This window comes from Netta rufina, assembly GCF_964035555.1.
Source record: "Netta rufina genome assembly, chromosome: 1".
NCBI classification, from domain to species: Eukaryota; Metazoa; Chordata; class Aves; order Anseriformes; family Anatidae; genus Netta; species Netta rufina.
Genome location: NC_140123.1, coordinates 134,671,277 through 134,698,463, shown reverse-complemented (window position 1 = coordinate 134,698,463; position 27,187 = coordinate 134,671,277). Strand labels below are relative to the sequence as shown.

At 38.5% G+C, this 27,187-nt stretch overlaps 1 protein-coding gene across 6 annotated transcripts in view; it reads left to right on the top strand.

Annotated features, from left to right (window-relative positions):
- The window catches only part of KIAA0930, a 71,709-nt gene extending 46,173 nt beyond the window's left edge, over positions 1-25,536 (top strand). For 5 of the 6 annotated variants that reach the window (XM_084289238.1, XM_084289240.1, XM_084289242.1 and 2 more), the window contains 8 exons: positions 6,902-7,009; positions 8,325-8,402; positions 10,312-10,413; positions 10,857-10,997; positions 12,711-12,905; positions 15,017-15,179; positions 17,273-17,428; positions 20,544-25,536. In XM_084289238.1, coding sequence (XP_084145364.1) covers positions 6,902-7,009; positions 8,325-8,402; positions 10,312-10,413; positions 10,857-10,997; positions 12,711-12,905; positions 15,017-15,179; positions 17,273-17,428; positions 20,544-20,584 — 984 coding nt within the window. In that variant the 3' untranslated portion in view covers positions 20,585-25,536. The remainder of the gene's footprint in view (positions 1-6,901; positions 7,010-8,324; positions 8,403-10,311; positions 10,414-10,856; positions 10,998-12,710; positions 12,906-15,016; positions 15,180-17,272; positions 17,429-20,543) is intronic. The other variant, XM_084289239.1, reaches the window with a different exon arrangement.
- The last annotated feature ends 1,651 nt before the right edge of the window (positions 25,537-27,187 follow it).

Here is a 27,187-nt window from a genome sequence, read left to right as displayed (position 1 = left end):
AATTGGTTCTAATAAAAAGCCGCTGTAATAATAAATTCTGTCTCTCTTGCATCCATAAACTGCTTTACTACAGTAGCACTATTGGTGCTGTATGAAGCGTTTCAAGTTACTTTTAACATAAATGTTCAAAGGATCCAGAAGGAAAATGAGTTTTCTGCACAGCTTGTAAATATAACTGAATTTATAGTTAACCAACTGGACTAACTGCAACATTAATGTAATTTTTTTCCTTGGCATTGCTTGATTTTATCATTTGGCACCACTTTTTTATTGCACTTTGTTTTCTCTGATTTATTTTTTTTTTTAAGAGATCTTTCATTCTCCTAAATGAAAAAAAATTGTTGTAGTTTGTTTACACTGGTAAAATTTATTCATCCTTCACAGTCTTGGAAGGTAGCGCATAAGGAGAGAACAGAACAAACTAGAAATGTGCTTGTGGGGTGGGGAGGAGGGAATCTGAGGCATGGCAGAGGACATTAGTTCCTTTGGTGAATTTAGAAAATTATTTAATTTGATTAATATTTTTAAGAAACCACTTCGGAATCGTACCTGTGTATTACAGGGAAAAATAGTAAAGAGACAAACTAGTAAAGGGATAAATGTGAGAAAGATGCTTGAAGGTTGAAAGCCTCTGGGCTTTGCAATAGACGAATGCACCATGTGATGGACCTTTTAAAACTGCTCTAGTGAATGTGCTGGTGAATAATACTGTGTAGAAGGAAGAGCAGTTTTTGAAATAAGCTTTTCTCTTTTGCTGGTTTTCCCAATCTTTTGAACCCCGAAGTTTGGTAGTGTAAAATCCTATAAATCAAGCTTCAGTCTCTGTATGGCAGCTGGGTCTGAAGATGGTATGAGGGTTTCCTAGCTGAACTTGTAAGTTGTTCTGTAAATAAATAAATAAATAAATAAAAATAATAATAATAATAATCTTGAGTATTGTTTACTGTCTCATCCTCCTCTCTTCATGCTTGCCTCCCTCCCCTTCAACTGTTTTTTAGTAAATGTGGTCTAGGAAGCTGAAAAGTGGTACTATTACTAGCTAGGCTTGTAATCCTATTGGATTTCTCTTAAAAGAAAACCAGAATCTGCTCTTTTTCGATGGCTTCTTAATACCAACAAAATAGCTTCTTGTAAACTGTGTTCTTATTATCTCATTCTTTCCCTGCTGCCCAACTGACAGCCTGTATTGATTACAGATTTCTTCTGATGAGTTTTTCAAGGGCTTATGAGCTAAGCTGTGTAAACAGGGCGATTCTCAATTCGCACAGGTATCACCAAATAGCTCTAATGTATTGGGAACTACATGGGATTAATCCTGTCTTGCAGGAGGGATTTTGGGGGGGGGGGGGGTGAAAGCAAAGGGGTTGCTTAATATCCTAGTGTTCATATTATTAATATCAATTTAAAAGATTTGTCATGTTGTTGTAAGCTTTGGGGAGCAAATGGTCATGATAGTGAAAAAGTAACCATTTTATCACAAATATTTTAAACCTAGACTAGAGTCTCAGATGGATTTTTCTCAGGTTTTTTTTTCTCCGATTAAATGTTGTTGTTTTTTTCTCTGATTAAATGTTTCAGCTGTCTGTAAGTATATAACTAATGAATGTAGTATATTGGTTTCCAGTATAAAATCTGTGATTTTCTATCACTGGAGTTGTTCAGCAAGCATAATCAGCCTGTAATACATCCCTCTGAAAGGCATATTTCTGTGAATAAAACTCATCAGTGTTTGTCTGCAATAGATGCTTTGTTCCTTCTCACTTAGGGTGTTATTTCTGTGCAGGTGATCACTCCTGACAACAGCTCCAGTAATAACACACGTTCCCTGCTGCAATAAGCTCATGCTGGCCCTGCCACGCTCACTTCAGTGCCTCTGGTGTCACACCGGTGCAGGCACAGACATTGCAGTGCAGAAGGACGTGAAATCCTTGAGACAGTCCATAGCTTGCCTAGTATACAAGAGCTGTGCAAGAAGGTAGCCAGAATATTTGCCAGTCATGGAAAAGAAATGGGGTAAGGAATGGCAGGATGATGGAGGAGGGTGTCCTGGCTAGCTGAAGTGGCAGAACGGAGCAGGCAAAATCAGGGGAATGACACCAGGTGGAGGTGTTTGTAAGGGACCTCTGCAGGGACGAGTGGCAGGGACGGTAACATCACAGCAGATTCAGATGTGTGGGTGACACAGATTGGTGGCACAAGAATTACAGGGAGGGCAGCACCATAGGGCTGCGTGATCTGATCCCTGAGAAGTGTGGATCTGTTTGTTAATGTTACAACACGTCAGTGTTAGGAGTGCATGCAGGCTCTAGAAAAGATGCACAAGTTATTTAGCATGAGATCATTGATCCTCTGTGCAGAAAGGAAGCAATCCTGAGGTGTGTAAACAGGGGAGTAGTAGGAATGTGTGCCAGTGCTGTGCCAGTACCAGGAAACTGCATTACTGGGGAAATACTGAGAGTCAGAAAAAAAGCACAATCTGCAGAGCTGCCCTGCTGTGGGAGGCACAGAGACCTCCTAACAGAATTTTGCACAATCCTATCAGAAAGGTTAATGAAAAACAAATTTAAAGTAGGCACGCTCCTTCATGGAAAAAAAAAAGCGCACACACACAGAGATATAGATATACACACACACACACACACACATTGAATATTAAAAAGCTTCCTAATATAGTGGAAATACACATGGCAAGAACCAGAGGCTGAAAAATGAAAGCAGCTGAATTAAATGAAGTTGCACATTTTTAGCCAAGAGGATGATTAATCATTGGAACAAGTTCTCAAAACAAGGTATTTTCCTAGGCACTATGTAGTCAATTGTGATTTACTTGGCTTTATGGAGAAAATATCTGTCAGAGCAAAATGTCTGTGATGCATAGGAGGTCATCCTGGCTGATTTAATTCTCCTTCCTAGCCTTAGCTTGCTAACTCTGTGAAAACTGTATAAAGGTGTCATAATGGATTTCAGCTTGCTGAAACTGTAGAAGGGTCATTATCTTGACTTGAATGGGGAAATCTAGGTTAGCTTTTGGATGTTGTTGGTAATAAATAATTAGTATTTATGCAATTCTTTCTATTAATATTTTTTTTCACATGTGCAGGAAGGTGCCTCTAATCTAAAGCCAAATAAACAGGCGTCAAGGTGAGATATGACCAAGTGAATCAGCAGCCGACCTGGAAAAAGACCCAGTCTGAGACAGGCATGTTTTCATGGGAGGACTCAGCTGTGCCTGAAATCCAGTGTGTTCTTCAGTCTGTATCATTTCTTAATTCTGGAAAGCCAAACATGACAATGTGAATAAAGCCCAGAAAATCACAAAACTGTGTACTGAAAAGCATGAGATCCTAATCAAATTGTATGCATACAAAATACATGTTTATATATTATATAGTCGTTTAATATAATATATTTTTTGTTATATTTATGACATATATATCATGTATTATATATTTCTATAAAGGTATAATGTTAAACCAAACAACAACAACAAAAGATTTACTGCATGATTTCTACATGTATGTAAATATAGGGCAACACTTCTGTGTTCCTCTTCAGGTGTTTCTCTTCAGTCAGGAAACACTGTGCTCAGCGTTGTCAGCATTGGCTTACCTAAATTCATGTAATGGTTTCTGTTATGTGGGAACCAGCTGAGATTTTTGGCAGCTCTCCTATTTGTTGGTGTCTGAACACTTACAGGTCAGAACAGGGAATGTGTTGGTCTTCTGTTTTCTGTACTGCCAATCCCAAGTGTCTTCTAGCAGTGCTGCAGGTACTTAAATATAGAAGGTTAGTACCTACCCTTGATTTTTAGATTTTTGCATGAAATTAAGAAAATCCCATGATGCCAGTTGAAAGACAGCTAAATGCACCGTATTTGAGATCTCTTAACTGCTATTCTTTTGCACATAAGTAACCTGAGAAAGGAATAGGGGCTTCAGGTTTTGATTTTACATTCTTGGCATATATGCTGCTTCTATATAGTACCAGGATAACAAGCATACAGATTGAATGAGCTTTCCAGGAAAGTGAACAAATTAGGTCATCCTGCCAAAGAATTTAGATTGCTGATTTTAAACAGTAGTAATTAACATGTATGAAACAATTATTTTGAACAGAAATTGTGTTTAAAGTTCCTTGTGTATTTTTTAAATGAACATTTTCTTGTGAATGATTGATTTAGATGCCTCCTTTAGTAGCTAACACTAAGCAAATGGTTGTAGGCTCCATGTGGGGTCAGCCCCAGTCTTCCTTACATCTTTGGCCCTGCCTGGAACTACACAGTGTGCCAGTGGCAGTGGGATCATTTACTACAAGTTGAACCAAGCCTTCTGATTTATTTCATATAATATCAAAAGGCCACCATCACATGGCTCCATGGCAGAAGAGGGAGATGAAATTATTTTGGGAGCAATGGCACTTGCACAGGAAACTAAGCCCCTGGAAGCTGCCATTTGGGTTGGCTGATCCAGATTTAGCACGTTGTTCTATCCTAAGATGTCTTTTGGCTATTTCTGGAAGGTGATTGTTTGGAAATGAATGTGAGACAGATGTTGCAGATACTGTGGTTATAGGATACCAGATGAGATTTTCCAAAAGTGACTTGTAATTTGGGTGTCTTCACTATGTAGCACGTCAGCTGGCCAGTGGGGAGTGGTGGTGCTGTTTGTCACAAGGACAAGAGCTCATTGCATTTTGTTCCTCAGATCCCTTCTACAGTGGTGCCTGAAACCACAGGCTGCCACGGCAGGTGATGGCTAGCCAGGCCCACATTGTGGAGAGCATTCAGAAGTCCATTTTCTGCATTTCTCTGTTTGAATTAGCACTGCTTCTGTAGCCTCTGCCTTCTGATGCCAGCTTTCTCTCTGGGAAGAGACCGTCCATGTCCTGGCTGGTGTGACCTGTCAAACTAAGGTCTGTGCCTCCTGCAGTTTCTAGTCTGGCAAAAGAACCATCCATCTCCTTTTGAATTACAGTACAGTTTGAGTGCTTGGCACTTGAGGCAGAGATTTGCTATGAGCCATGGTGCCCTAACCTGTGTGTTGTTCTGCCTGGGAATCAGACCCTAAGTTAGTGGAGAAACTTCCCTAACCTAGGGAAAAATGTCAGTTGATTAGAGAGAGGCTGTTCCTTGTTGTTATCTGTAACAGGATGGGAGGTGTGTTAGGTGAAAAAGGACTGAGGTAGTGCCTGCTGTGCGCTTCATCTCATTTAACCTGGTATTAGCTAAACCTGGAGTTGTACCCTTTAATCGCTCAGTTACGCTTGCTTCCATCCAATCCTTCATTTCTAGACAGCCTGACTGTCTCACAAGGTATTTCTGGAATCCTGTGACTATGTGTTTCTGTGCTGTTAGACAAGAAAATGCAAAAATCACCTGAAGTTTATTTGGAGATGAATTTAGATGAGATTATTGCCCTCAGCTGCTCCCACCTTAGTCTCGTTTTTTTTACAGTAACTCTCAATACTTTGTGCAATCGTGCTGCCAGTAGAAAAACTCATGGTTAGGAGGTTTAGAAATACAGGAATGACATCTGTATGTGTCTGTAATGTTTTTAAAAGATATTTGTAAGTGGGAAAAAAAATCATAACAAACAATGCATTCAGCTTTCATGCTATCCAGTGATGGTATCAGCCTGAAATTTTGTAGTGTTTTGTTCATCTTCACTGTACTTCAGCCTGGTAATTTTGTCCTTCCCAGAGGACTTGAAATAAATACGTGTTTACTATAGGACATAATCCTACTCTGTTTGATTTCATTCATGTATTCAGGCTTCTGTGACAATCTGTTTTCTAATAAACTATTTCTACCCTTTTTTCTCCGCCCTATTCAAAACAAAATAAAAGGTTCAGGAATTGCCCTGTTTGCAGCTATGTTAACTGGTCACAGTATTCCAGATGTTTTAACATATCTCTAAGAAATGTTAATGTTAACCAAAAAGATTTTTGACAAAGAGAAACAAATGTTTTTCCAGGTTTATCAAGACAGTACATAGCTTTGGCATCTAAAAAGTGTACTACCTACCTATTCCCCTATTTTGTTTTACTCACTATTTCAGAGGGTAAGCTGTCCTGCAGATTTTTTGTAAAGTGTCTTTAAAGCAGTTAAAGATGCTTTAAAGCATCTTAAAACTGCTCTTTAATTCTGCACACTACATTAAGTGTTAGTTATTGTCTTAGTTGCTTCAATTTATTAGCATTTGTGGGGTTGTTCCTGCTTTCTGAGATTACTTGAGCCTTTTGGTTTTTGCTTCTTTTTTAGTACAAATGAAAATTTCATACTGGGCCCGTAACTGGGTCCAGTTAGTACTGTCAGTGTGTAACTTGTAGAAGAGGGATTGCCTAAATGATTTCTGTGAACTTCATCATCCCAGAGTCTTCCACTGCACTTGTGAACAAGCTCAGTTCTTTCCTCCTGCCTCCACAGTGATGTGCAGATCTGTTTCATTTTCATCGTATCCCTGGTGACATTCAGCTGGCTTTGGGTAAAGGGGATTCTTCGTCTATGGGCTCCTTGGGATGAAGGTTTCTTATTGCCGATAAGATGGCTTTGGATCCCATTTCCCTCTGCATTGTGTTTTTCTTCAAACAGCTACCAGCTGACAATGGTGTTAGTCTAGTGACATGTTTGATTCCATGGGATTATGTTAACAGAAATGTGTGTGTGTGGAAGGGAAATTTTATTTATTTCACTTACGCTAAAACATAGCCATCATAAGGAATAAATGAAACTTCACTTTTATGCAAAGTCTTCCACAAGAGTTGGCCTTGCATGGTCAGCAAAATCTGATCCTGACAGAAAAATATATCAGGAAGCTACACAATGTGTGATTTCTGATGTCAATATTATGTATGCATGTAGGTACCTTCAGATAATATTTTTCAAGATGTGATATTTTCTTAGCAGGTTGAAGTGGAAGTTTACCGGAGAGATTCTAAGAAGCTTCCTGGGCTGGGAGACCCTGACATTGATTGGGAAGAGAGCGTCTACTTGAACCTCATTCTACAGAAGGTAACAGTGATGCTTATTTAATTTTTATGAGCTATTTATGCTAGAGAGATTTTGTGGAAGGCTTTGATCTGACCTATTTCCTCTGTAGCTTTGGGGATCTGAACACCTCTGGAGAACAGAAACAAAGCATGTTTTTTATTTTGCCTTTCAGAGTCTAACTGAACAAAACCTGAGATAGTTTTTAGTAGAGTCCTGATAGCTTTCTTCAAAACCTTTAAGTACACCCAGTGAAGCAGAACTGAATTTTATTCTCTTAAAGTTTTACAAAATGGAAGGCTTTGCCAAGTATAATAGTTTGAAAGTGAATGAGACTGTTAGACTAGCAATGTTTTCATTAGAGTTCACAACACCAGTACAGCTAAGAGAGGAAACTGTGAAGTGAAAATACAGTAAAGGTGTTATGTATTGCACTGGGAGTTTGCTGTTCTTGACATCAGAGCTTTAGTAAGCCTTTTCTCTTTGTTGATGGGAAGATTAAACTAGCATGTTATATTTATTTTTTTTAATTAACTTACGTGTTCTTCAGTTATTACATACGTTACATTGGTGCTTAGGGAAGGTGAACAATATGATAGTCATTCTAGATCTCTGAAAAGTTTTGTTGATTATGATTCCAAAATGAGAGACTGCTGGCTCATTGCACACATTCTGGAGAATAACTTGTTTTTATTCTGTCCCCTTCCTCCCAAAATTCTCATTGCAAGCCTTCTCTGTAGAGAGCAGTTTCTGCACTTATTTAATGATGAATTAAAACAGAATCTGTTTGCTACAGTCAGAATTCAGAAGATAACATTACAGCTGGCATTGCAGTCCAGAGTTGTAACACATGCACCTTTTAAGTTTTTTCAAGTTGTTTGGCAGGCTACGTTAATGGTTTCTGATCTCTCTAGTGTATTGCTTGTGTTTATTATTGCTTCAATTTCTTTCTTTTGGAAGGGAGGATATATTTTCCATTCCTACCTTAAAGTGTTCTTCTGTGTGGCATGCGTATTCCACAGCTGACCAGTAAGCTTAATGGTAAACAATGCTGATAGGAGTTACTTTACCCATAGCTTGTGCACTCCTTCATGTATATTTGTAAAAGATTTCAGTACCACTCATATAGTAAATAAACAAAAATATCGTGGACTACTAAGAGAATTGAAGGAGTTTGGGGATAGTAATGAGAATGAAGGAAATAGCAATACCAAAACAGTTTACTTTTAGTTAGAGCTGAAAAAAATGAAGGCAGAATGTGTTCTGCTTCGTCCACATGTGTGGTTTTTATTTTTTCTAACTCTAAATCTTCATTTGTCTATCTGGTGTGCTGTTTTAGCTGGATTATGTGGTGACGTGTGCTGTGTGCACACGCTCCGATGGAGGAGACATTCACATTCACAAAAAGAAATCTCAGGTGAGACTAGCCTACGTTTACTGTGGGTAAGAGCATCCAGTATTACCTGATCCTAAAAACTGTATCAACACCAGGACGGCAGTTCTCATGCTGTGTTCTGTCACAGATTCACCGTTGTCAAGCACCTCGAGCCTGTCTGCTAACATTTCCTGCCAGTCAGCTAAAAGCACTTTATTGCCCCTCGCAGAAAGCCATAAAGACCTCTCTGTGCTCTCAAGATTTGTGTCATTGCTTACTGCATTTGGGGAGAGTGTGCTGGAGGGAGTATGTCTAAGTGTTAAAAATAACCTGAGGGTAAACCCAAAATTGTACTAGACATGAGTTACAAGAAACCTTCAGAGTTAATCTGTAAGGTAGGGATATTAAATGATAGACTACTTACTGATTACCGCTTTTTCTATTGTTTTATGTGATTCTTGTTTTCTCCCTTCAACTGCTCTTTCCTTCCATCACTACACAGAAGGCTTTATTACTTATTTGTGTGCAGTATAGAGTTAATCCAAGTTTTAGCGTAGTGGTGGAGACTGAATAATTAAGCATGGGTAGGAATAAGAAATGCTAGAGTTCTTCAGTTTCCAGCAGAACTTGCAACAACTTTTCCTAGCTGGCAAAAATTCTACATCAAAAGGCTTCTGTTGCATAAACTGTTTATCTCAGGCATTTCCATTCCTTTAGCTCACTCAGCTGCTTGTGTGGCTTTGCCTAAAATAAGCCAATATTTTTTAATCCTTTAATATTGTTTTACCATACTGAACTCAGTTGTTGTTTTGCCTACAAAGAAAACCAGCAATGCTGATTATCTTATTTGTAATTAGTATGTTGAGCACACTATTCCCTTCTGCCATTTCTGTTATACCATGTTAGATCACTGACAACAATCCTTTTATTTCTCATTGCTGTTTCTGCTGTGTAAAAGTCCAAATTTCACCCAGAGAACTTCTGCACAGTTCTTTTTAGAAAAAGAAATCTCTAAATATTGCACGCCCGTTTGAAAACTAGGAAAATGAGGATAAGAGGCCTGTGCGAAGCATGTGAGCAGTATTCAGAATAAGGAGAAGGTTTTTTGTTCCTCATTTTTAGAGGCTTATGCTGTGAAGCAGCTTACAAATTTTTATTTGTCTCCCCTTTTCTAGGAGAAACCCACATTAGAATTTATCAGTACATACAAATAACATTTGTAGCTGTTATATGAAGAGAGGAAAAAGGCAATTCTAGGTACTGTGGAAAGCATATTTGCATTAAGGCATTTCATTGGAACATGCACCATTGAGGCCATTCATTTTAAATGAAGAAAAGCCAACATTTTAAGATCTTTATTACTCTGTTCTTGCTTTAGAAAGCGTATATTACCCTATCCATGCACAACCAGATATTGAATAGGGAGAAATCCTGTGCAGGATTATGACATGCTATACTACTCCAGAGCTGTGACAGAGCTACTGTGCTCATACCAGGAGAGTACCTAGGGCATGAAACCAGTGTAAAAACAGGCTAACTTTCCCCTAAATTATTTTTCAGACTATATCAGTTTTCTGTTGGCTCAACAATAAGATCTCTACAAACTGTATTTTCCTTTCGTGTATGTGACTGGAGATGAGTTTGGGGTGTTTTTTTCTGGATTTAAGTTGGATGGCATAAGAACAAGGGTGCCTGGAAGATGTCCTTGTTTCAGGCAAGCCTGAAACATTGACAAGTCACATTACTTTCTAACGTAATTAAATTAGCCCATGGTGAATGTGTTGAGTTTCATCATGTTACTTTAATTCAAAGCTTTGCAAATGGAGGTAGAAGCAAAGAAAGCTACTCAGTATGAATTCTTCTCCCTCTTTAACTGTTTAATATTGTTGGAATGATAAAATCTAAAACCTATATATATATATATAATTTTCTTTTTCAATATTTTTCTCAGCAAGTGTTTGCATCTCCTAGCAAACACCCAATGGACAGCAAAGGAGAGGAGTCAAAGATCAGCTATCCCAACATATTTTTCATGATCGACAGTTTTGAAGAGGTGAGTTCCTTGCTGCAGCAGGGTTTTGTCCCTGTCTTATGTCCAGAGTGGTTGTTTTCTGGCACCTTTTGAACAAATGTTTTTGGAGGGTTATATTCCAGGGGGTTTTATGGGGCAAGTCCATGATGATTTATTTGATATTCCTCATTTTTTAATATGTTTGAAATCAGGATTTAGAGCTGGATTTTGGCACGCATTTTTATGATGGGCTGAAGCAAGAGAATCTGATTGTAAGAGCTGCTTACCCAAACACGACGTGCAGTGGACATTTCCTGGAGTCTGTGGTTTTTGGAAAAGCTGTGATAGAGCCTACATCTCTATTACTTTTCCCCATTTTACATTAAACCTACATTGGGCCTGAGGAGAATCACGGGAATCTCAGTGTATTTTTGATTTTTACCAGCTGCAGTTTTCCCTGAAGTGTTTTGTCTTGCACTTTGCAGGTTTTCAGTGACATGACTGTAGGAGAAGGAGAAATGGTCTGTGTGGAGCTGGTTGCCAGTGACAAAAGCAACACCTTCCAAGGAGTGATTTTTCAGGGGTCCATCCGCTATGAAGCACTCAAGAAGGTCTATGACAACAGGGTAGGGTGCTTCTGAAAGACAATGTCTTTTGTAACAATGATACTGACTACAGTGTTTCTGTGCTACTGTGAGGCTGTTGGCTTTTTGTCGTGTTAGATATCTGCATCATGACCTATCCTTTTTGGTTTTGAAAGCTGCTCCAAAGTTAGTGCTTTTGGGTGCACTGAGGTTGCAGCTGAGGTTGCTCAGATCAGGTTTTGTTGCTCTTGTGTTTGCCAAAAGGAGTGAAGCTGATGAAGATGCAAGAGCATGACATCAGAATGGATCTGAGTAACAGAATTCTGGGAACCCTTTCATTTTTCTGAAAACTCATGGATTTTTCTAGTTACTTCAGTGAAGGCATGTTTTACATGGAGATCTTAAACTCTGATAACTATCTTGTTAAATGTAAAATGTGTTTGTGTTTAGTGTGTTCTGAACTTGTGGATATTTTCAAAAGGCCACTGTAGTTTCACTGCATTGGAAGGAAGCTTTCATTGCTTTCCTATAGAAACATGAAATGCGTTCACTTGTAGCTTCAAATTCAGTATTTAGTCAAGATTATGCATGAGCCAATAAACTTCACAAAATATTTACTGTGAAGACAGTGCTGAAGGATTAAAAAAAGAAAAGAATGCCAGTCACTACCTACTGTGACTGTAAACTCCTTCATCTCCCTTTGTTCCTACCCTCTTCAATAGAGGGCCTGAATAATTACCTTCTCCATTTTTTCACGTGTGAGTAGCTTATACTCCTATAGTCGTTTTTCCAAAGAACAGGAATATAAAAATTCTGCTTCGTATTGTTTAGTTAGATGGAATAGAATTGTTTGTTTAAACACTTGATTATAGCCAAAGGCAAAACTTGAAATCTGATCTGCTTGTATTTTCACTCTTCTTAAGAGAAGAGAAGCAAGCTCTCTGTACTTCTGAAGGTTACTTGATTTCAGTTGTCTGTATTAATTCTTAGTGCAATATAAATTGTTAACGTATAAACAAACCTGGGCCTTTGATGGGATAAACTGCTGAAAGTTGTGATAAACCACTTAAGCTTATGCGTAAGTCCTCCTTATTTCACTTGTCAAAACCTCGACTGTTTTCATATTGGTCTGTTCCTTTTTCTAGTTCTCAGTTCAGTTCTCAGTTCAGTTGTGTTCACTGGAAATTGAACCCTTTTCTCTGTTGAGAGGGTTCAAAAGATGTCAGGGTTCTGTGGTGAGCAATGTGATACAGGTTAGTTGTGCATGGGAGCTCTCTTTTTGCTTTGGGTTTGACAATGTGAACACAAATGTCTGAATTGTACTTGCCACACAGTAGTGCTGGAATTGGGCTGTGTGCCTTGCTGGTTTTTGTATGTGTCTGTTACTTTTTGGGCTCAAACAATTGTCCTTGTGTGGGTTGTGTTGAGTTATGTGTGTGCTTTCCTGTGCTTCAGTGTGCCACGTTGTGTGGGTCTGAAAAAAGCTTTTGTTTTATATCAGATTGTTATTGGATAACTGGTTTTTGGATAGCTGAAGGAGTTGATTCTCCTCTGAGCGTCTATTTTTGTATCTGTAAAATTGCTTCCCCTTTGGAAATCACTTCAGGCTTTGGCTTAAAGTTTCCTAAGAATCAAGATAATGACTATTATCTGCTATGTTTTTGACTTATACTTAGATAACTGCTTTCAGAGAACATTGTTTTATATTTGAAGGTGATATTTTATGTATTTCTCTCCTGTCTTGGTGCATTGTAGGTGAGTGTTGCAGCAAAGATGGCTCAAAAAATGTCTTTTGGCTTCTATAAATATAACAACATGGAGTTTGTCCGAATGAAAGGGCCACAAGGGAAAGGACATGCGGAAATGGCAGTGAGTAGAGTTTCTACTGGTGACACTTCACCATATGGTACAGAAGAGGACTCAAATCCAGATTCCCCAGTGCATGAGAGAGTAAGTAGTAGACAGAAATACTGACTTAAGGTTAAGCATGGATGTTTTGTTTAATTCCAGTGGATGAACTGAAGCTGGCATTCACCCACATCATGGTTCTGAACTTAGTTTTGCTTGTATAGATTTCAGAGCTATTCAATATATGCAGATGGATTTTTGTCGCAGTTTCCATTGATCGAATAATGAGTACAGAGATGAGAGCATGATTCATACTCCTGGAGGAGTGTTTTGCTGAAACAACGGTGATGTTGATGCCAAGGAAAATTATGGTTCTGCCTATTTTTATGAAAATTAATAGATCCCATTTCTGTACAAGATGGGTGTTACCTAGAAACGGGGAATTTGTATGTGGTGTAGGTTGCTAACTAAACTTCACAGATTTTGAGGAGTGAATACCAGCAGTGCAAAGCCTGTATAATATTAAAGCAAAGACTGTGGATCAAGATGTATGACCATATTTATGCTTAATGTTAATACAAGTGCAGTAAAATACCAAGAGTCTGTCCAAAGATCCTGATTTGGCCCTTTTTCAGTTTTGAGCATTGATTTCAGTTAAAGCATTTTACCTAGTTATTGGGAATTAGGCAGTGTGTCTTTAAAATACCTATACAGATGTGTCCTGACTCAGGCAGAGTGATTACTGATTCCAGCCTGGTTTCCTGTGTAACATCAGTAACCTGTGGAGTTTAAAGGCCAGCATGTCTGCTTCCAGTGGTGTCCATGGCGAAATGAGCTGTCAGCACAGAGCTCATTAACTCTGTGCAAGCTCTGTGCTGTAGAGGTACAGCCTGAAGAAACCAGGCCTGGAGGGACTTCCTGAGCTTTTGACTCCAAGACTTCCAGTGCCTCTGTTTGATAATGTATTATCATTGCTCTTTGCTAATGGCTTTAATGGTAATTTGTCTGTGTCTGGTTTTCCCTGCAGGTGTGATATGAAATGGCTACAGAATTAAAAATAAATTGAGACAAGCATAGGTTAGAGATCAAGTGCACTCAAAAGAGGATCAGTTGCGTGGTAGAATGCTTCTGGTTTTTTTATGTTAATGATAGAGGGATGACATAGCGGGTTTCTGCAGTGCAACATCAGCTTGGCTTGGCTGTCATCCTCACTCACACATCACCTCCCTCCTTATTTGTAAGGACAGATCTGAGCAGTGATCTCGTCTCAGGAAGCATTATGGGATCATTAAATTAACGGTGTGAAAAAGTAAGAATGAGATAAAAGTTGATCACCTCTGTTAGCCTAGTAGTTATCCTTTTTTTTAATTTGAAAGGAAACAGTTAAAATATTACCAGCAAAACCAGTCCACAATTACTGAAATTGAAATTGTTTCTGAAGTAGGTATGGCTGACTATAATTGTGGTTTACCCAACAGCAACTGCTGCTCTGAAGGAACGGTGTCTCTGTAGTTCTGTGCCTAACCTGCATTTCACCATAGACAATTATATCCCTATATTTGTCATCACTTGTTGTAACCAAATCATCACTGGCCTTTCAGCTTGGTTTTGTCCGTCCTATAGAGAAATAATATACATAGAGTTGCTCATTGACTTGTCTTTTGCATCAGCATCTTGAGTTATTGTCTTGTGACCCTGCTTCACAGACACAGTGATCTCTTGTGGCATCTGTTTAACCAGGCAAACAGCTACCTAATCTTTACCAAAGAAATGAAGATGCACAGTTTCGTGTCCAATACAGTACATTCTTAGCCTATTAAGTCTTCTGAATTTCAACATATAAAAATAATACTGACATTCTTGGTGCCTAAATAAATTATTAATCTGCATTTTTATTCCTTTGTAACTATAAATCCCTTTGAAAAGTGATCACATGACAGCTCTAGAGTTCTTTTCATTATTTACATAATAGTTGAGGGTACTGATGCACCAAAATACTTTCATCTTGATGAGTGTCTTGAGATGACTGTGCAGTTGACACAGTCAGTTTATCAGACCACTCTGATAAAACTTGCAGCTGGGCACCAGTTGTGATTCTGATTTTCACATGTGATTACCTTATGGTGCATATCTGAAACTGTTTATTTCCTACAAGAAGCACAGAACTTCTTAAACAAAACTTTCCCTAGCATTTCCTTTATTTTTCCTTTCAGGTCACTTCTTTCAGTACACCACCAACACCAGAACGCAACAATCGCCCATCCTTTTTCTCCCCATCCCTCAAGAGAAAAGTGCCCCGAAATCGAATTGCTGAGATGAAAAAATCCCATTCAGCAAATGACAGTGAGGAGTTCTTCAGAGATGATGATGGTGGAGGTGAGAGAAATAACACCAGCTAAGCAGACTTTCAGAGTGGAGGGGGAACACATTTGTGGAAAGCGAAAATCCAGTGCTGGATTTTCCAAAAGGTTTACAGTGTGAAAAATCTAGCTCCACAGAAACTCCTCTGATGGTGTGTCTCAACCAGTCCATCTCTGGTGCCACTCTGAAACTGGGGTTATTTTTTCAAAGCATCCCTCTGAAAGCTGGAGACCAGCGTGCCTCCATGTTTAGTTATAAAAAGGCTAGAGCTTGGGTCAGTTACTATGCAGTGTAGTGAGAAGAACTGCTTTCCCAGATGGAATCTTCTGTCTTTGATGTATTTCTACTGGAGGCTGTGCAGGATAGAATGGAGTTCTAAGCATTCATCCAGAAGCCCTCATTGGTGGTGGTAGTGTCTACTCAATAGTTTTGCAATATCAGATCCTAGCATACTTAGTCATAATTAAGAACATCCTTATTATTTTCCATTTTCTTTTATTTATGTGAGTGAACAAATTCCAGGTTTTCCAAATGTTTTATAGCATACATATAATATAATATACATATAAAATACTGAGAAGTGTGGTTTTATTTATGGTTATAAATATTTATGGTTATAAATGTTTTGACTTTATTGTTCCTGGACCTTATTTAAAAAATAATATTATTTTAATATATATATATTAATAGCTTACACTAGGAAGTTTAATTTATTCAAGAATGAGCTTTCTAAAAGGGGAAGTATCTAAATTCAATATGATTGCAAATTAGAGAAATCTGAGTGTCCTACCAGTATTTGCTCAGGAGCTGCAGTAATGAAATTCTTTTTTTTTTTTTTTTTTTTTTTTTCTCAGCTGACAAAAAGATGGGCTTTTTGTAAAAGTAGGGAAATGTTGGTGTATATTGGCCTTGTGGGTGGAGAATAACTGGCTTGTCTGAAGATCAGCAGTGTCCTTGGTCTGGCCAGTGCTGCTGCAGACCTGACCCCAGCGCAGACAGAGCTGTTCTGGACAGGAACAGTCTATTAGGCTTTGCTCGCTTTTGCTGTGGGCATGCATGACACAGCAGGAGAATTATGCTTATTCCAGCTACCAGAGTCAAGTCCTTCTGACCTGATCACCACAGTGCTCTTGACATAGTGGTAAAGTGTGGAAACCGGGAATAGACTGTTTGGCCATACATACTTACAGGAAAGGAAGGAAAACAAGTTTTGTTTTGTTTTGTTTTTCCCTCCATATCGTATGTACATTACCAGAGTAGCTGCCACTTTTTTCCTCAGGACTTACTTTTAAACAAATGACTCCCAGAGCTTGGATTGCTCTGGTCCAGAATTATCTTCACTTCAGCATCTGCTTTAAGCACTGTGAGGCTGGACTGAGTTTTACAGAGGAATGGAGAGAAAGCCTAGAAACACTCAACAGATGTAACATATGCATTCCTGTCTGCAGCTATAAATATCTCCTCTAGTTTAGAGTGGATTCAGTGTCCTTTTGTTTTAAAATACATTTTGGATCTCTTAACTAATTTAATGAAGAATAAATAACATGGCAGAATAATCCCAGGTTTGGCTGGAGGAATGCATGGAGATTTGCAGTGAACTTCCTTATTAATACTGACTCTTCCTGTGTCTTGTTAGATATTAATCTTCTTCATAGGATAGATTTTTCCTTCTGTTATACATTTCTGCATGAGTAACTACTTAATTGTAGAGATGTTATTTTGTATATAAGGGAAGGCTGGGTTAAGATTTTGCTTGTGCAAGTGCTTCATTTCCTCTCCTGGCTGGTTGATAGTAGATGATGATTTGATTTACTACTACTGCCAGTTGTTGATATAACTCATCAGTTTCAATGTAAATGGTGAATTCTGTACTGGGCATGATCTGACTGATTTAAAAAATAATAATAGTAGTAATAAGCAACCTGTGTGCAATTTTTCTCTATAAAATTAATAGATGGCTTTCTGGTTTATATATATATATATATATATATATACACACACACACACGTGTATATATATATATATTATTTTCAGAAGCTTTCGTTGAATCTTTCAGTAAAATGCAGAAAGTACAATCATTTTAAACATGCTGTCTTTTACCCTTACAGATCTACACAGTGCAACAAATCTGAGGTCACGGTCCTTATCTGGAACAGGACGGTCTCTGGTGGGCTCGTGGCTGAAGCTGAACAGAACAGATGAAAATTTTCTACTCTATGCACACTTAACTTACATCACTTTGCCATTGCATCGAATTTTAACAGGTGGATTTTAATGTCCATTACCCATAAACAGTCATTTGGTTCCCAGGCAGCCTTCAATGTTGTGGGATTTTGCTATTAAGATAGAGGAACAAGCCTTTCTCTGAAAGCAAACATGACTTCAAACCTTATTTGCTGACTGTAGTAGCAAATCAGTTTGAGTAAGTGGAATGATGTCTAACTGTTCTCTGGCTTTGGGCTAATTTTGCTTGGTGAGAGTTCAAACAAGCTGGTAGGTTTTGTTTCTGGAAGAGTGTTAGTGGCTTTAATACTGGAATATAAAGTTCATCCATCTCCTGAGTGGAGGGCAACTCATTGTGAGCCTGTCCACTGACAGCAATAGTTGTAGCAGAGACCTGTGACTGAAGAGGGTTATGTGGTTTTTTTTATGCAGTTTTGGATTTGGAATGATCTCCTTTGCCAATTTTGAGTCCTAGATTTATTATCCACGTGAATTGCTTGAATTGATCAAAGTGCCCACACTGATAGCTATAAATCTCTCAGGTGCCCAATTTCTTTAATCAAACTAAGTAGTGGTTATGTCGCACCAGGAGCAGTCAGTCCCATGTTGTTGTCTAGCTATGCCAGTTACTACATTGATGATGGCCAGCTCTGCATTTGTTCAGCTGGGCTACAATATCACAATAAATTACATCTTACAGCAGGCAAGTACTGAAGTATCAAATATGACATCCATGTAACCCTTGTCTGCCTGCAAATATAGGTGGGCTAGTTTGAACAGATGCCTGCATCAGCAGGAATGCTAGCCTTTCAATGGTATAGTTCATGGTATGAGGTAGCTCATGGGACTCTGAGATACTTAGGAAAATTGGGAAAGAAGTAGTGGTTTCTCTTCTCTGTCTAAATACAGTGGCGGTTTCTTTCATATAGCCATTACTAGTGTTACTGTGGAAAGTGACATCCTGAAATGTATTCCCTCTGAAAATACATATTGATTGTCTCAGGTACAAAGAAAGTTTGGTCCAGGTGCATGATAGTATCTCAGGCAAAGCTGTTGCTCAACTCCAAATTCTATACTGGAATAAAGTTATCATCACATGGAATAAAGTTATGATCGCAGAGCAATTTTTGAAGTCCTGTCTCTAACCTTTGAAGATCCTTTTAATTTACCTAAGAACTTAATCTTTTTTCTTTTCATCTACCAGATCAGATGACTTATGAATAGCTTTGTCTAGATTGTGGACTTCTGATCAGCGCCAGCTTTTTCTTGTCTGGGTCTGAAAAGAGAACTCAGTGGTTATTTCCAGATTGTTCCCAAAAAGTAGCTAACAGGACAGGAATTGAGAAATCTGTTGTTAAACAGATTAATCTACTGCTAGAAGAGATAGGAAGATAGCATGGGTGTGTTCTTCATGTCATTAGTTGTACTGTGCTAGTGTAACAGTAATAGCTACAGTCTTGTCCTCCTGGACAAAAGTAGGCTGGCTCCTTCCCTACAGATAAGGAAAACTGTAGCTGATAAGATGCAAAAACATACTTAGCAGAGAGATGTTTCTACACCATTTGGCCTTTCACTCTATGTAGAAATTGATTTCAGTTTAGAAGAAATTACGAATTCCAGTCAGAATTGATCCTCTATAATTAAGGGTGGATTTTGAACAAAGTTCCAACAAAATATACAATTACTCCATACAACAATTCCGTTGATACCATTAGAGCTGGTTAGCTAGAGCTCACCACAGGCATTTTGGAGTTCACAGAAGATACATTGTTCCTGCTGGCATTTAATACTTGCTCAAGTGGGTAGCATAAATGCCTCCATGCTCAAATATTTGCTTTTAGCTTGAATGCACTTTCTGAGACTTAATTTGTTTAACATACAATTGCAGGAGTCAGTGTATTTATTGAGACACAGTGAAAAGAGACATAAAATGTCTGGGCTGTAAGGCAGAATTTTAATCTGCAGTTTTTTCATTATCTGCTTTAGCTTGGTGCTTCGGATAGAACCCATTTCCAGTGCCTTTTTGTAATTAATGCATTTGTGCCAGTGGCAGCTTTCCAGCAGAAAGGAGCATTACACATGGGGCAGGATGCAGTGGGAAAGACATTCATCTCCTTTGAGTAGTTTAGGCAAGTCTGTACTACAAAATTAAAATGCTAGGGATACTGATCAAAATATTCAAAAATATCTGGAGTTTGTACATATTGAGAAGACTTCCTCTGCTGTGAGTTTTGTCTTTCTCCATGCTAAATGACGCAGGTCTCAGCCTTTCCTTGCGTGTCAGATGGTCCTATCCCTTTTAATCATCTTTATGGCCCTTCACTGGATTCACTCTATGTTTCATTCTTTACAAGCATGTCTAGAACCCTCTGAAGGTGTGGATCAATTTTTACTCAGGTCATGCCCTTTGTGTGCAGCTATGTGTGACCTGCTGGTTAATTAAGCATATGCTCCCTTTTCCGACATTCTTTATTCTTTGTGTAGCCTGGAAAAAGACCTAGCAGCCCAGTTTCCAGATACTTCTGCAGACTGCTGTGCCAGTGCGCTAGTTTTATTATCCACATTTGGAAAGATGCCCATTATGATAGCTATCTGGCAGGTTCATATTCTGTCACATTTGGGCAATATGGGGCTGAGGAGCTAACAAAACGAATGTTCTTATTGCAGCCTTTTGAGTGCAGAAATGTAGGCTTCAGGCTATAAAATAGATGAAACTGTTGAATTGTTTGTGCCAACATCTTCTGAGCCAAAAACCTCTGTAAGGGACTTGGGGATGGTTCCTTTCGGGAAGGAAAAAAACCTTTGGCATAATGTTTCTTACACTTGTTTCTCTGAAGATTGCCACCATCTCCATGCCTGACTCATGTTGTTTCATGCCACTATTAATGATACTTAAATCAGCTCTCATTTCTATATGATGGTTATACTTGCAGTTTACCATCCTTCAACTAGGATGCACCTTGGGAGGGATTAGAATAGATTTCATTAATAGGCAAAGTCTCATTGCTATTTGTGATTTAAATTCCTTTAGTGTTGTAACCAGGGGTCTATGCAGCAGTCTAGAAATGAATCTTCAGTTCTTACTTCCTTGTGCAGTGGCTACTTTCAGGAACCTCCTAAATTTGCTGTTCCTTTTTGTTTCTTTCCCTTCCCCAGATATCCTGGAAGTGCGTCAGAAACCAATTCTGATGATATAGCAGAGTGGGCACAGCCTTGGAGCCTTGTTGCCAAGTGCCTAACCACAGTGGTTTTCTGTGCTAACACTACCATCTAGTGTCAGGAACATAAACCTCCACTGGAAAAAGGGAAGTCAAAGAATACCAGCCGATCAAAAGTGCCTCTTTCTTCCTTCCTCTGCTGTCATACGCCGTATGCACATTTGCAGTACATCACTTGAGTGTTTCCAATTGGAAGTGGACTTTCAGCAAGATAAAACAAGAAGGGGCTGCGTTTAAAAGGAGTCAATGCTTTATGAACAGTTTATTACTGTGTTTACTTTATAACTAAGAAACCAATAATATGGACAGAATGTGTTAAACTTTATATTCTTTGAGAGAAACAATTTGAGAATTTCATAATGATGTGCTAATGAACGTTGTTCATTATGGACTCTCGCCCATACTCTCCTTGTTGGATTGACTTAATTTGTGTGAGTGCGTCTGTGCATGTTGGGATTGAAGGGATGAGAAAATTTCCTGCTGAGGGAGGAAAAGGAAAATGATATCATAAAGATACATTGCCATTTGGATATGTGCAGTCGCATAGGTCAGAGTTTAAAAAGAGGCTTAAGATGTTCCCATTTGTTCATGTGTCAGTGTTAGGACAGGAGAACTCTGCTGACAGATTTCTGTATCTACCAAAGAACAGCAACATTTTCATCCTCAAGACCTGGCAAAGAAACTGAGCCAGTGAAAAGAAGGCTAAAATGTGCTGCTATACTAAAGCTGAGGTTAATATCCACTACTAATGCTGCTTATCTCTGTTAGTTGATTCAGTTTTAGTTTGAGGCTGAAATGGAAAAATAGGAGGCCACAAATGGACTCCAAAAACTGAAAACCTTACCAGTAACCAACACGCTCCTGCACACACTGGACCAAAGTAGGTAAAGTTGTCCTTAGTGATAGTGTTCAAGGCCAAGGAGGGCATGAGAGCTGATTAATGTTTTGGCAGCTTTCCCAGATTCATCTTTTCCTGTTGTTTTGCTGTACTGTTACATGCTGAAGCACAACAAGTTTTCTTTTGAGACAAATGTTTTAAATGTAATTCTGCTCTGAAAAGTGACTAAAAATAGCATTAGTGGGAGGTTTGAAATTTGTGTTTTGGGAGGTCTCAGGAAAAAAAAAGCCTTATGTTTACAGGTAAAATGCCGCTTTCTTAAAACAGAAAAAGTTTGCACTCCTTGACACATGAAATCTAAATGATAAAATACTGAGACTACTGCAGTTTGATTCATTGCTTCGATGTGAGAACTAGTCATACTTCACATTATTTACAGCCACCTAACAGGCATAGCAAAGGGTGGGGTAGCTTGTCACTTATGGCAAGTGACACTGATACATGCACAAAGAAATCTATGAAGAGTGAAGGTGTCTTTTTTTTGTCACTATTCAGAGTCTGAGCACCTAACCTCTCTAATGCTGGTGCCACACTTACATGTGCTCTGAGCCTGGACCTTTGTCTCCCTCACACCCAGCCCTTCCTAAAGTACTTTGTTACTTTCTTAATAGCCTGTGATGACTTAACCTCTCAAATAGGACTCTGCCTTTTTTCCTCAGGCCATGTTCCATGGGAATAGCTCCACTTCAGTGTTAAAGGTAGACTAACTTTATCATTCAGCCCTACATGATGAATCCAGTATAGTAAGGAGGTCTTTTTTGTTTGTTTGTTTTTGAGGCTAGCCCTGGAAGTAGTCACCATAGTCCAGAGTGATGGCATTTCTAATACTGGCAGCATGACTGCATAACAGGGACAGCTGACCAGTAGTTAGTTCATTTCGTATGTTTTGCAACAGCATTACAAAAAAGTTCACATGGTCATTGCCAGCACAGCCACTTCTCATGTTGCAGACTTTGAGTCTCGTTCCATGGGAGTATGTGCTTGTGTGTGTGTGAGGGTGTTCACGCTGTCTAACCTGAGGCATGCAACTCAGGTGCCTAGGTTTCCTACCTAATCCCAAGGAGAGAGACTGACTCCTAAATGAGCAGCTGAAAAGCTCTCTCTAGGAACTTCAAAGGCAGTCCAGGTGCTTACCTGAGATCCCTGGGTAGTGTGCCTAGAGCCAGACAGCACAAAGATTCTCCTTCCCAATGTCCATGGCAACAGTTAAACCACTCTTCAATTAGAACACCAGTCCTACTCTGAAGCCTCTGAACATGTTTTATTTTTTCTGTGTTTTCATATGGGCCTGGGCAAAAGCAGTGCTGTTTTCCTTCAAATATTCATCAGGGATGGAAGGGAGAGAGATCTAATATTTGTCGTACTAGTGGCAATTGATACCTTTTAGTCAAACAGAGAAATAGCAGACATGGAAAGGAAGCGGATCCAGATCGGAACCTGAGTCATGGGTGCCTGAGTACTGCCTAGTTGACAGTAATTTTTAATGCTTTTCTGACATTGGTATATTAAATTTAGGTAGCTTAATTTCATGCATTCTGAAAGACTGGAACAGATCTTACATAAGATTTCAGAGGAAATAACAAATGAAGAAAGATTCTAAAGTAGTACAGTAGTAGAAAGGCAATGTTACAGAAAAGACAGCACAGATCCCTTGTCTATTATATGAGAAATATTGTCTGCTTTGTTATATGTACACAGATGAGTTCTGATGTCTGGTTTTTGAAGGGATGAATATAAAATTCCTATAAAAAAAAACTAATTGGCTTATTTTATCCTGCTAGCAGGTATCCTATGTCTGTATTGAAGACAACTTTTTTAGTAGAAAAGGGCTACAGGTATGCCCAGATGGACATCCATGGAAAATGGAAATGAAAAAGTCTACTGAATGTCAGTAGTGCTTTTTGGAAACAAGTTAGATGTACAAGATTCTCAACTATTTCCTCTCTAAACAACTGATGTGCAGTTCCTATGTGTCACACATGTTTTCTTAGCTTGTTATCAGGTAGGAGGGAAAAAATGCATATTTTGTTTTGCTTTTAAACCCTTATAATTTATTGTCCTCATACAGACAGATTAACAGAGAAGGTGATCCAAGTTTTGCCTGGGTCAAGGTGGCACGGCTGGTTCCTTAACTTGCTATTGCACTGTACTAAAAAAAGAAAAGGGAATGTTAGATAGAAACCTCTCACGCTTTTAATTTGGAGGGGGTTTTAATTCTGTAGCTCCGAAGCAGTAAACCATTAGATTTGAGCCTCTGTTGACCATTTACGTTGCTGAGGAATGAACCGGAATGTTCTACATACCATAAATAGTGCAGGAAAGTGCAGCTGTCCACATCCTGGCTGTTGGAGTGCAGCGGTTTTCATTAGTTATATTGATGTTGATACTTGACATCAGCTCTGTATGAGAAAGCAGCACAGTTAACAGATTTGGGAAGCTTTGCAGAACCTTTTTATTTATTTACAGAGTCCCACCATACCTCATTCCGAGTTAACTTCTTCCCTCGCTCTACCCATTTGCTCCCTCTGGAGACCTGGGGCTTATCACTTCAACTCTTCACTGATGATATATGTTGACAGATGTCAAATGCAAGACTGTAAATTTTTTCACCCTACACAGGTTTTTCTCTGTTATCAATTTAGCAAGTAGAAAGCCTTTGGTTTTTAAAGAAAGCTCTTAAATCACTTATTTTGTATTAGCGTATTATTGCTTTGCCTTAGAGACCACAGCATATGTGAAATCATGTTCTTATTGCCAGCCAGTGCAGGATGGGTTCCAAGTCTGCTTTTAAAAGAAGCCTTTTTAAAAAATGTAACAAATCTTTCAGCTGTCTCGGCTAATGCAGGCAGCTGAAAATCCCAGTTTGTGTGGGTTCATGTTCCTTCTCTTTTTGTTCTCCCAGTCCTCATTGTTTATAAGGCTTGAGCATGTTGGGGATGTGGATCACTTGGTTTTGCATTTCTCATCACAGTTGGTGTGGTTGGTTTCCTAAAAAGAGTTGTTTGTAAGGATGAGTTTTCACAGTAAAATGGTTTGCGCAAAGTATGTTATTTTACCATGTTTTAATTTAAATAGTCAGGTCCTTGGCTCTGCAAACACACTTTTCTGGCAGATCCTCATGCACAGAATCCCATTCTAGTCACAGAGGTTGGACATGGAGACCACATAAACAGTCTGCACTTTAAGATTGTTGAACTGCTGCTTGCCAATTATGTGTTGTTTTTTTTTTGACTTTCCAGATGATTACTTGTGCTGTATTTTGCAGTCTAAAGATTCCCCATATTAAAGGTAGATATAAGACACAGTCTTCAAAAGTGCCTAGGTCCTGTTGTTAATCCAATGGGGTTTAAGAACTTTTTTTTTTTAATTTAGGAAGTTAGTACTCTTAAATTCTGTGTGGTGAGTAGCAGTGTCAAAAAATCACAAGTTTATAGTTCTTGGAAGAACTGGCCATCTCCTACACACTCACCCTTCATGTTAGGTTCTCATGGTCTCCAAAGGTTATGACTGAAAGCTCTAGAAATTGGATTTCTTCTGGTCACAGCAGTCAGTTATCTGCCAATGCCTTATCTTGTTTTTTGAGGTGCGACTGAAAGTGTGTGGTGTTGGTATATAGAAATTCTGTGTCAAAAATAGGTGCAGCAGAATCCAGTAAAAGGCATTGTTAAATAAGTAGCTGTTACACCAAACCTTAAATGAAACAGTATTTTACACCAGAATGTAGCTGTTTTGACCTTTGATCGAAATAATACAAGACCGCAAGCAGGATAGAATGTTGAATGTGTAAATATATAAATACTCTCAACCTAATTTCATCAAACTAACACTTGTTGCATGGTATGTTTTTTTGCCTCATTGATGATTAGTGTTGATAAAACGATGATGGGTTGGAAATGATGCTGGCACTGTATTGAGCCCTTTGAACAAAGAGCAAGGAGAACCTTTGTGCACCAAAAACGGAGTTGATTTTGCATATGGCAGCAGTGAAGAAAGCGTTGGACCCTGCAGCCAATAAACAGACCTCTTAAACGACCATGAATTTTGTTAGCAGTTTTTACTCTCTACTGTGCCTGGTGGGATTTGAGTTTGAATGTATTCTTTACTGGTGGCAAGCACGAACAGTGGAATAACACTCTGTGGTACTCATAATAAGCATTGCCAAATAGACACTCATGAGAAAAAGTAGTCTGTTTACTCTTTTTTTTTTTTTTTTTTTTTTTTCCACTTGGGCAAAACTTAACTTTCTGACTGCTTGCTGAATCTTTCAATGAACAGCCTCTGGCAACTTCACATTGTATAATAGGGGAAGAAGGTAAAAGTCAGTGTACTTCTGAATTTGTTTTAAAAGGCTTTTTGATGTTCCCATTAGATGCTGGCATTAAAAAAAAAAAAAAAAAAAAAAAAAAAGTCCTTCTAAACAGGTGTGTTTTCTTTCAAATTAAGTTATATAACCATTAGTATTTGGGTTTGTGTAGAGTGGAATATTGAGACTGTTGGCTATAATGATTTCTTCATGATAAATTCAGGAAAAAACTTCAATATGGATTTGTATAGTATTGTTAAAATTTGATTACTTTTTAGTACTTCCATGTTTATACTACCATAACTTGTACTTACCAACATTGAATCAGTTTTGGTTTAAAGACTTGCAAGGCACTACATCTTCCCTCTCCACCTGATTTATGTGACTAACATTTCACAGTAGGCTTTTTGAGGGGATTTTTCTATATAAAAATATAGAAAAAGAAATACCAAACACACCAGTTATAAAGTGGACCTGGTGATGGTTCCATTTCAAAGAAACAGAGACCAAGACTGTTTCACAAACTGTGTGGTGTAACATCACTTCTAAGATATGCATGCTAGCTTGGTAATCAGCGATAGGTGAGGCAAAAATTAAAAATAGAGGTTAGGGAGAAAGAGAACAGGGCACTTAGGTTCTTTTAGGTTTTTCACTATAGACATTTGAGTAGACTGTTGGCAGTGTCATTCTGTGTGTGCACGTGCAAGTGGAATCTTAACTGGTTAGAAAATGCTAAAATACATCTTGAAAACTAACAAAGACTTTCCTTGAATGCTCTACATTGAAAGCTTTTGAAGGCAGCCAGACTAAGAGAATGCATTAGGTGAAATAGTACAAAAGACTAAGACAGTGGAAGGTTACAAATCATGGTAAGAAAGCTCACCTGTTTGTTTTAGTAGGCCTTTCAACATCAGTTTGTGGAAGGAAAAGGTGTGCCTTGTTTGTTTGTTTCCTTTTAATCAAAATGCTGTAGGGACAGAAGACTGATGCATGCGTCTTTGAAAAGTGTTCATGACTTTCATTAATAACTTCCCTAAATGTTGAAAGAAGAAGATTGTTTTAACAACGTGCCAGTATATCTTGTTCAGCAGAGTCCCTGCTCTGGAGAGGCAAGTTAACTTGCTTCCTTTCATCCTGATGTAGTTTCTGTTGTCTGCCCTCATCTGGAGCAATGCTCCCAAGAAATACCGTAACATTGCTTGGCATGCAAGTTTATCATCAAGGGCTGATGTCCTATAATACCCAAAGATCAGTACAAAGTAAAATCACACATGGCAGACTGAAGAAAAATATGAAAAATAAGAAAAATCTTTGCTAACAAATGGTTACCATGCTTGCTTACTCCTGTCAGAAATGTTTCTGAAACTTGTAATAAAAAGTT